Raw genomic sequence first — 10,490 nt, forward strand, 5'->3', positions numbered from 1 at the left:
AAGTATATATAGTCTAAGGGGCGAAGGGGTACATGGGCCTCGGCCTAGAAGCACTGCACGCAGGCAGGGAGGGCCGGATGTCCGGGCGTCGGGTCGGATGTCCGGGGCTTCACGGGGAGCCGGATGTCCGGGCTGGCAGGCCGGATGTCCGGGCTGACGGAGCTGGTCACGATGCTCTCTGGAATGGCTTGTCCGGATTTCCGGGGCGAGGCCGGATGTCCGGGTGTTGGCGAGGCGTCGGATGTCCGGGGCTGACGCCGGATGTTCGGGGCCTGTAGCACTTCGGCTGCAGGGCTGCTGCTGCTGTTGACATCTTTAGGGGCCGGATGTCCGAGCCAGGGCCGGATGTCTGGGTCCTGGGAGATGTCTCCGTCTTCTTCCGTCGTCGCTTGCATACTTACCTCGCGGATGGTGTAGTTGTCCCTTGGCGCTTGCACTCCTCCTCGTCGTCCGTAGTGTTCTGACAATACCTATGCATGCACATGAGAGGGGTGTCAAGTAGTATACCATCCTCGAAGGGGTCAAGTGAGCACGTGTAAAGGAGATGATTCACCTTTGGGTATGTGAAGTAGATGTCGCACGTGTCACTCGCCAAACGGACTCTTGACATGGTGATGTCCATAAGATGCTCCGCATCATCCAAGATGATGTTATGGTTCTCGCTTACGGTATGGTGTCAAAATGGTGTAGCAGTTGTTGTCGATGACGCGTCCGTGGCGAAGATGATCGGCGGTGATGTTGATGTCGAGCCGTACCTAAATAGCCGAAACACAATAGGACACAGAGCCGCAACTCAAATTCTTAAAGCACGATGTTGGAAGACAATACGAAGGGCGAAACGGATAAGCAATGGTGGTGCTATGTGGAAGTGGTGATGGTGTAGAGGTGGTGGGAGTGCGTATGCGGAGGTGTGGCGGTGGTGGAGACCAAACTGAAAAAAATTTAGTTTCGTTAGGGAACGCGGGATGTCCGGGGGTTTACGGTTGTCCGGTCGTCGGACGTCCGGAGGCGGTCGGACGTCCGATGCCTGGGCGAAAATCGGGCATGGGAAGAACAACTAGGGTTCGTGATGGGGAGGACGAAATTCGTCGAATCCGGGTGATTTCATGGATAGAAAAGGTGGAGACGAAGGGGAAAAACTAGATCCACTCAAGGCAAAGCAAATCCACGGATCAAATCCAACAAAATTTCATCACACCAACAAATCACAAAAAAAATTTGGGGCTATTTTGTGGGGATTTTCGAATTAGGAACAAAATCAACAAAAACAAGGCTAGAAACACAACGGGGAGGCTCCGAATCGTGATCAACGTGGCTCTAGATACCAAGATGATGTAGGGTAGGAACCATAGGGGCCAATCTTTCACGAAAGGGAGCGGATCCCGCGATGAACACGAAGAACACGAGGGGAAACACAAGGGGAAACACGAGAGAATCACTAAACCAACAAGAAATAGTCACACATATGCTAGATCCTCGAGTACATAAGAGATCACACGATCCACGGTCAACTAAGGACGATACAAGTAGCACTATCTTCTCCGTGATGAGGTCTTGAGGTTCTTCCCGTAAAGGGGTCTTGAATCCGCTTGGGGGATCTTCTCCGAGGAGGCGCTATCTCCAAGGAGAAGGTAACCAAGTGGATGAGCAAAGCTCTCACACGAAATATGAGCTAATCCTTTGCTAACCCTCGAAAAGAGGAGGAGAAGGTCTATATATAGTCTTAAAGGTCGAAGGGGTACATGGGCTGCGGCCCAACACGCAAACAACACACAGGCATCGGACGTCCGGGAGTTACCGGTTGTCCGGAGGCTCGTGAGGGTCCGGACGCCCGGTGCTCGTCAGACGTCCGTAGATTCGGCTCGGGTGGGCTTCGGTCGGACGTCCGGGGCGTCGCTCGTCCGGAGGGCTTCGGAAATCCGTAGATTCGGCTCGGGTGTGGGTGTGCCGGTCGTCCGGTGCCTGGAGGTCGTTGGGCGTCTGTAGCTCGCCGATCGTCCGGAGCCTAGGAGTTTCGAGCAGTCCTTCTTCTTGTCCATTGAGCTTGGCGTCCTCACCGTCTTGTCCGTTGAGTGTAGTTGATCCGTGGCTTTCCTTCAAGCACATGATCACACATAGGGTTTCCGCTTGAGGTAGTAGTCAAGTCTCATGCATAGAAAGTGGTAGCTGGGAGAGGAGTGAGTTCACCTTATCTTCGATAGCCTTCGCTCGGGTTCTTATCATTGGTTCAAGTGGTGTTGTTGGAGGTGTAGGTGCGTCCATGGGGATGATCGTGGGATGCTTCGCATCACAGAAAAAATAACTGAAGCGACTCGATCATTATTTAAGGCTAACACGTAGAGTTAAGAGGCCGGTTACTTCTCGTAGTGGGCGTGAGTAATCACCATAGTTAACCAAAAACCTTATTCTGATCTCGAGCTCAAATGCACCCAGATGAACAGTAAAACCGAAAAATAGTAAAAAAAAATTAAAAAAGTTTTGAATTTTTTTGTGGTATATACTTTAACATTTTTTTTGTAGGCATACCAAATTTCAGCATGAAATGACATTCGTGGAAGTCGTGGTAAAAAAAAACAGAACTCCAAAATGTTTTAAAACTAGCATCTTTAGAGCATCGATTTTGGTTTTTTGCCATGACTTTCACGAATGTCATTTCGTGCTGAATTTTTGCAAGCATGCAAAACATTTATCAAAGTTTACCAAAAAAATATTTTTTAGTTTTTTAGTTCCACGAATGTTTACAACACGATGAGTACTTTTTTCCTCGTGTCTACCGTGTCACTCAGGTTGCAGGTGGAAGTGGGCATAAGTGGGACTAATTAAGCCCATCCCACTTAATCATCTCAGTGGGCACCCGTTGGACAATAGAAAAAAAATAAGTGGGCTGTCCCATTTAGCCCGCTGGGAACCCACCACACCACTAACCCAGTCTCCTCCGGCTTCCCCTTCGCGCTGAGCTCTCGTGTACGGTTCGAGTTGAGTCGCCGCCCTTCCGACCTAGCAGTCGGCGAACACTGCTCCTCCGACCGCCTATCTTCTCCCTCGTGCTGGAGACCAGCATCTACGTGCTTATGGCCAGGCTCCTCTCGATGGAGAGTGACACCGACGCCTCTCGCGAAGCGCGCAGCCGCCTGCTGGAGATGCTGACGCTGCTCCCGGGGATGGGGCCGGACATTGCCGTCCGGAAACTCAATGACGTGCGCACGGACCTCCAACGCTTCCTCGCCTTGTCATCCGCAACAACACCCTCGGACTCCGCTGCTCTCTTACCCGACCAGTTGTTGGACGTGGTGGTCACCCGGCGGCCTACCCCAACAGCCGACGTTGATGAACACTTGGCGTACGCCATGACGGCGGTGCGCCTCCTCCTGGACCACCTCGAGTGCTGTCGCAACGACTTGCTAAGCTAGAGCTCAATCCCGTCCGCTTGCCTAGGATCTTGGACCAGGAGAGCTACCTCCTCAACAACCGCTATCTAAGTTTGTGGAAAGGAATCAGTTATACATTTGTTCCGTGGAATCTCACTTATGCCGAGCTAAGCCACCTATTTTTTAGTTTTTTTTTGAGCAAAACCTATTTTTCAGTGGGTTGTTAGTTAACACCCGCCAAACCTTGGCGGGACTAAGACCTTGTACAATGAGAGATGCTTAGAGGGGTGCTTAGGAAAATAAATCGAGATTTTCTGAAGCACCGGTGCCTATTTCTACAGGAGTGACGCTTAGTTAAGCGTCTACCCTGTACAAATAAGCACCAGTGCTTAAGGAAAATCTGGTTTATTTTTATAAGCACCTTCCCTAAGCACCTCCCATTATACAAGGCCTAAGTGGGCTGTGGTCGGACTCCCACGTTCAGTCTCACGTGCAGCTGTCAGCGTGTGCCCTTGGGTACCCAACAACACAAATATTAGAGGAAAAAAAAAGAAGCAAATATTGGCCGAGGAAACGCAGACCGTCAGATCCAGATGGATGGCCAAATAGGAAGAGGAGGAACCGCAGACCTGGCCCTGGGTGGAGGCCAAGAGTCTGTGCAAATTGCCACCCTTTTTTCTCCCTTTCCCATCCCCATCTTTCGTCCACCGCTCCCCGCCCCCTCCCCCCTCTCACCGCGGAGCCCATCCGCCGCCCGCCGCCGCCGCCGTTGACACTACCCGCGAATCTCCTTCTTCCGGTACATTCCTCACCGTCGCTTTCCCTCTACCCGATCCGATCTCGCTCCTCTCGATTTCGCGGTTCCTGAATTATCCCCGATTCGATCGGAGACCATCGGGCGTGGCGTTCCGTGCTCTGTTGGTCGATCCATCGATTCGCGATGCATGCGCGCTTATTCTGCCTAGTCTTTGGAAATTAATGCATGCCTGCTTGGTCGAATCGACTCGCCTGCGTAGATATCTGGAGTCATCTGGAGTATAGGTTTGATTGTTGTTTTTGCCTTTCAGAGTGGTGGAGAGGAGACATGGCACTCCGAAGGCTGCTTCAGGGGATTGTCCTACCGCGGACGACGGGCCGGCATGTTGGGGCATCGTTTTCCACGGAGGCTGGGGAGACTATCCGCGCAACCCTGTTTCCCGGTGATGGCATCGGGCCTGAGATCGCCGAGTCGGTCAAGCAGGTAGAGGATTTTGTTTCTCTTGGGTGTCGTATTTGTGTGATAGACTCATGTATGAGTTCTTACCACAACTTGGTCTGCTTTTCTGTTTCCTTATGATGTAGAAATGTCTTTATACTTTATTTGATCAAGGTTTGAAGCTACGCCAACAAGGGCATATCGTTAATGCTGAGCTCTATAGAACTTTTTAGTGGTTGGCCTCCCTGGATGGCTAGTGACATCTCTTGCAATTTCCCTGGCCCCATGCAATTATAAGTTTAGCAAGAAAGGTAGAAGATTTTCCTTATGTTTGATACGATATTAACAGGTGTGAGTTTTATCCTCACACCCAGCATAATTAATACACTCTCTGTTCCTAAATATAAGACGTTTTGGCAGTTCAATTTTAACTGCCAAAACGTCATACATTTAGAAACAGAGGGAGTAGTAACTAGCCCGCGCACGGGACTAAAAATAATTGGAGTTGTGTTGGATTTGTATACAACAATCAATGGACTTGCAACAGTTCAAAGAAAAACTCAAGCAAGCACGCAACACTGCACCTGTAAGTGCGCACGGACCATGGAAACACTGGCTTGTACTTGTAAATACTTTCCAATTCAGAACATGAGTGAGCTGGTTGCTTGCTGGTTTGATTAAGCTGGGTGTAGACGCAGGTGTGTGGTTTGAGGCTCCCCAACAGCATTATTTTTTTGCTGTTTCATCTGTACTATTTTTTTTTGGCGGTGCAACAACGATTGGATTGGGCGGGGAGGGACTGCAGGTGCAGGGTGAGGCTAGGGGATGCACATCATGGATGGTAGGGGGAAGGGGGGGGGGGCAGCGTCAAAGTCACGGTGCAAGGAGTCCATGACGGGTTAAGGTAGAAGTGAGATTGGATGGGGTGGCAGAGGGGTGACTTGAAGTGAGACTTGATAAAATGGCACACTTTTCCTCGTACTTTGATCCAATGACACATCTTTCTTTTTATTGGATTAAACAGCAAACTTTTGATTCATAGCTGGATAAAATGACACAAACTGAGTCTTTTTTCCTTTTTCAAGTCTGGGCACACAAGTCATACTATTTTGGACTATTTTGCCCTTTCTTCTTGGTCAACTGGTTCGGAGCCAAGCACAGCTATGAATCCTCGCCGCTACTGGTTCGGTGTGCTTCTTCCCCACAACTATGAATCCTCGCCGCTACTCCCCGGCACCACCACCTCACCGCGCCGCGCCCGTTCCTGTGGAGGACGCTCTGCTGTCCGCCGCACTCCGACCGCTCCCTTGGCGTGTCGGAGAAGAAGGGCGCCGCCGTCCACCACGCTCCGGCCGCTCCCTCACCCATGCAGGAGAAGAAGGGTGCCGCCACTTCAAGTTCCCTGCAGCGCGTCGTAGTCCAGGTCCCTTGCTGGACATGTTCGAGTCCTGACTGTAGCACGTGTTCGTAGCTGCTTGCTGTTGTAGTTGGCTGTAGCTGCTCGCCGCTGTAGTGCTAGCTTTAGCAGTCTACCTGATGAAACTCATGCCGCTGGCCTGAATTTAGCTTTTAATTTTGATTGCCCGTTCAGCTGTCCAAAAGCTACAGATGCTTTTTCCTGTGAAGAAATTCAGCTTGTATTGATGCCCGGTCCTGAAGAAATTTAGCTTTAATTTACATGCTTATTGAATCGAATTAGAAGGAGAGAGAAAGATATATAATAGAGAGAGAGAGAGAGAGATGAAGGGAGAGACGGGATGGGAGGAAACCTGTGAGTCTCCTCGGGATCGTTCGTCTCTGTTTTGATCGTTCCTCTGGGTCATTCGTCTCCTCTGATCTTTTTTGGCATAGTCTCCTTTCCTCTGTTTCAATCGAACCGGTTGACCAGACAGAAGGGCAAATTCGTCCAAACTATTATGACGTGTGGGCTCAGACTTGGAAAAGGAGGAAAAACTCAGTTTGTGCCATTTTATCCAGCTATGAATGAAAAGTGTGCTATTTAATCTAATAAAAAGAAAGGCGTGCCATTGGATCAAAGTACAAGGAAAAGTGTGTCATTTTATCAAATTGCTCGGTATTTTCACGTTGTGAATCATGGGACAGAGGAAACGTACGGAGAGGAAAGGAGCAAGAGAGCACAAACCGCTCTCAAGGACTGGGGGAGGCGGTGGTATGGAGAAATTGGTGGGAGGGGAGCACATACGAGGGGATGGGGGGTCTAACCATGACGACGACGATGGCAGACTACCCTTCAATAGTAAAGATGATTTAGGGCTCCTTTGATACAAAGGAAATGCATAGGATTTTTACAGGATTTGGATCCTTAGGATTTTTTTCCTGTGATGGTCGTTTGATTTGTAGGATTGAAATCCTTAGGATTTTTCCATAGGATTCATTTATACTACATTTTGGAGGAAACTTTTCATCCACTTCAACTTCTTTGTAGAATTCCTTTGCTTTTCTTGTGCTATCAAACACTTCTCCAAATCCCATAGGATACAAGAGGACATGACACTGTATTCCTACATTTTTCCTATTCCTGCGTTTTGAGAATCCTGAGAATCAAAGAGGCCCTTATTCTTTTGCAGAAAGCCGGACTTCTGGCTGTTCAGAATTTGGGGCACAGTTGAATTTGCTTGTATTTCTGTGAAAACCCTGTTTCACTTTGGAACTTTGTGTCATTTGTGTAACTTGGTTATGCTATTGTTTTGATTTTTGGCTTCTTTTTTTGCAACAGAATGGCTATTGGGATTTCAGTAATATTTCTGAATAATTACCTTGGATGCTCCTGTCATTCTAGAAAGTTCAGAATATGCATCTTTGCCAATTTTGATCTGAAATAACTCGTATACATTGTTCATTCATAAAGTGTGGATATCTACTCCATGTCTACAATGACATTCATTCTGTTGTATCTGTATACTGAACCCAGGATGATCAAAGGTTCAAAGCCAATAGGTGAGAGGTGGTATGTCCTTAGATGCTTAAAAATCATCGTGGACAAGAACATAACAATTATTTTTTCTGTAATATGCAATTGACAAAGATGTCATGCAGAAAAGGAACAAGTGACTGATATCTTGGGGATTGGATCAACTAGAAACTTTTTGAAGGAACCGTATCTGTACTGCATTTATATAGTTTTAGATTTTTTACAAAGATCCGCTAGAACCTTATTTCCTATCAAGGCCTTATTTGCTGGTTGATTTTAGATGGTGGCTGCCTGCTGGATTAGTTGCTATCAGAGTTGTCGGGTCAGGCCAGGCTTGTTGGACTGGTGAAGTCAAAGCCTGAGCTGCCCCGCCTGTCTTTTGCGCCAGGCTGCCCATCTGTTTTTAAATTGCAGTGACATGATCGTCTCTCTCATCTTGAACTTCGATACATGGTTCCAGCTATCTGAAGCTAATTGCTTTACCTGTAAACTGTACTTTTGCAACTGAGTTTCGCAAGAATACTGCTACTAAGATGAGTGATTAAATTCACGCACAAAACTCATTCAAGCATGATTTCTTTGAAGGTAGCTTGTTCTACTTCCGTACTTCTAATCTTTTCTTTTACTGTTTCAGGTATTCAATGTTGCAGGTGTACCTATAGAATGGGAAGAACATTATGTTGGTACGGAAGTTGATCCCAGAACAGAGAGCTTTTTGACATGGGAGAGCCTGGAGTCGGTGCGTAGAAACAAAGTTGGCTTGAAAGGTCCTATGGCTACACCTATTGGAAAAGGCCACCGTTCTTTGAATCTTACATTAAGGAAAGAACTCGGACTCTACGCCAATGTCAGGCCTTGCAACAGCCTCCCAGGCTACAAGACTAGATATGATGATGTGAACCTTGTGACAATCCGTGAAAATACTGAAGGAGAGTATAGTGGCCTTGAGCATCAGGTATTGTGTATTCTTTCCTAAAGATAGTTTTCTTTCCATTGTTCTTGTTAGTCATGAGCTGAGCTGGTTTTGAGATCTTATGGGTTTCAGCTCTAGCCTACCCCAACTTGTTTGGGAGACTAAAGGCTTGGTGGTTGTTGTTCTTGTTCTTGTTAGTCATGGCACAGTTCTTTTTCTTCAGGTTGTGAGGGGTGTTGTGGAAAGTTTGAAAATTATTACCCGCCAAGCAAGTTTGAGAGTGGCAGAGTATGCTTTCCATTATGCCAAAGCCAATGGCAGGGAGAGGGTCTCTGCGATACATAAAGCTAATATCATGAGGAAAACAGACGGACTTTTCCTCAAGGTTTGATGGCTACACCCCTGTTCCTTCTTGTTGATGCTATCTGTTCCCCATTTTCATTTGTCTTGAGAGCTAACTCATGGTTATTTTATATGTACAATTTTAGTGTTGCCGTGAAGTAGCTGAGAAGTACCCTGAAATCACATATGAGGAAGTCATCATTGACAATTGCTGCATGACAGTATGTTGATCTGTCAACACTGAAACTTCACACTTGTTAATTTTACCGTTTGCACACTTGATAATCATGTACACCCTCCTTCCATCTATATAGGGCCTAATGCGTTTTTTAAGAACGCCTTTGACTATTGACAAGATTAATAGTACATAACATGCACAATGTGAAAATTATATCATTGAAAGCTTCTTCCACACACGAATTTAACGGTGTGCTTTGTGTAAGTTGCATGTCATATATTCTTGCTCTAATATTTGGTCAAAGTTAGCCTCGAAAAACGGCTTAGGCCCTATATAGATGGAAGGAGGGAGTACTGAAAGTAGGCCATTTACTTCTATGACATCACTGAGTATGAACTGCATCCTCTTGCAGCTCGTGAAGAATCCTGGTACATTTGATGTATTAGTGATGCCAAATCTGTATGGTGACATTATTAGTGATCTATGTGCTGGTTTGATCGGAGGCTTGGGCTTAACTCCCAGGTAGAGATTTTTATCTTCATGAGTCGATTTACTGTGTTTTTTAGACGATATCAACTAACTATTGTTTATTCCCCAGCTGCAACATTGGTGAAGGTGGCATTTGTCTGGCAGAGGCTGTTCATGGTTCTGCACCTGATATCTCTGGCAAGGTAAAGTGATCTTAAATATCTACCATATGAGATTTCTCAGTATGTACATGTTCATGATGTTTTAATTGATGGCTTTCTGGCTTTTCGTTATGTGTATATGAAACCAAAGTTCTCTCGTGATGTCTAGACAGTCTTTATGATGTCTCTTTGTTGACTGAATGATATTCGATTGCCTGCAGAACCTTGCAAACCCAACTGCTCTTATGTTGAGTGCTGTTATGATGTTGCGCCACTTGCAATTCAATGACCAAGCAGACCGGATCCACAATGCCATCCTCCAGACAATTGCCGAGGGGAAGTACAGAACCGCTGATCTTGGTGGGAAGTCATCAACATCAGACTACACAAAAGCAGTTTGCGATCATATCTGAGCACCAGCTGCTCTTTCTGTCGATTATTTGTCTCCCACCTAATTTTGTTGCATACCAGGAGCTTTAGCCTGAGTAGGTGAAGTGGCAGGCACCTCGATTTCCTTGGGTGTTAAGACACCGTTTAAGGCTCCTGAATAATCCTCGCATTCTTGTCCTTGGAAAAGTTTTACCAGCATTGCAGTCAAGCTGAAGAATCGTCTGTAATAATCATTGGCAGCATCAGCGCATATAATTCGTTTGTTCTAGTTCTTAGAGAACTGGATTTTGATCTTCTTTCTTTTGCTTTTTGTCATGGTATTACCGTCCTCGTTGTGCTCAACAAGGTCAGTTAACATAACTTAAGCGATCTTAACTTTAGATTAAAAAATTAACTAAAACTTGATGCTTATCATCCTACTTGTCACAACATTTGGTACTCGTAGGATGCATGCTTGCCATGTACTGGTACTTGACCACCTTGTCATCCTTGTTGACAAGCTTTAATTGGGCTACATCGTTAACACATAAAACACTATTGGGG

The 10,490-nt window shown here is 46.6% G+C and overlaps 1 protein-coding gene across 1 annotated transcript; it reads left to right on the forward strand.

The window, feature by feature from the left end:
* Nucleotides 1-3,990: 3,990 nt before the first annotated feature.
* On the forward strand, nt 3,991-10,243 carry LOC123127465 (isocitrate dehydrogenase [NAD] catalytic subunit 5, mitochondrial). Its single transcript, XM_044547194.1, has 8 exons — nt 3,991-4,167; nt 4,436-4,608; nt 8,130-8,450; nt 8,632-8,793; nt 8,897-8,971; nt 9,341-9,450; nt 9,527-9,599; nt 9,779-10,243. The coding sequence occupies exons 2-8, from the start codon at nt 4,453-4,455 to the stop codon at nt 9,968-9,970; spliced, it is 1,089 nt and encodes a 362-aa protein (XP_044403129.1). The 5' UTR covers nt 3,991-4,167; nt 4,436-4,452; the 3' UTR covers nt 9,971-10,243.
* The last annotated feature ends 247 nt before the right edge of the window (nt 10,244-10,490 follow it).

The sequence above is a fragment of the Triticum aestivum genome, chromosome 6A (genome assembly GCF_018294505.1).
Source record: "Triticum aestivum cultivar Chinese Spring chromosome 6A, IWGSC CS RefSeq v2.1, whole genome shotgun sequence".
In the NCBI taxonomy this organism is placed as follows: domain Eukaryota; kingdom Viridiplantae; phylum Streptophyta; class Magnoliopsida; order Poales; family Poaceae; genus Triticum; species Triticum aestivum.

Excerpts from the sequence above, each read along its gene's own strand:
- LOC123127465 (XM_044547194.1), top strand. The coding sequence starts at position 4,453 with ATGGCACTCCGAAGGCTGCTTCAGGGGATTGTCCTACCGCGGACGACG. Across the intron at positions 8,794-8,896 it reads CAGACGGACTTTTCCTCAAG|TGTTGCCGTGAAGTAGCTGA; the intron begins GTTTGATGGCTA and ends GTACAATTTTAG. Across the intron at positions 9,600-9,778 it reads CACCTGATATCTCTGGCAAG|AACCTTGCAAACCCAACTGC; the intron begins GTAAAGTGATCT and ends GATTGCCTGCAG.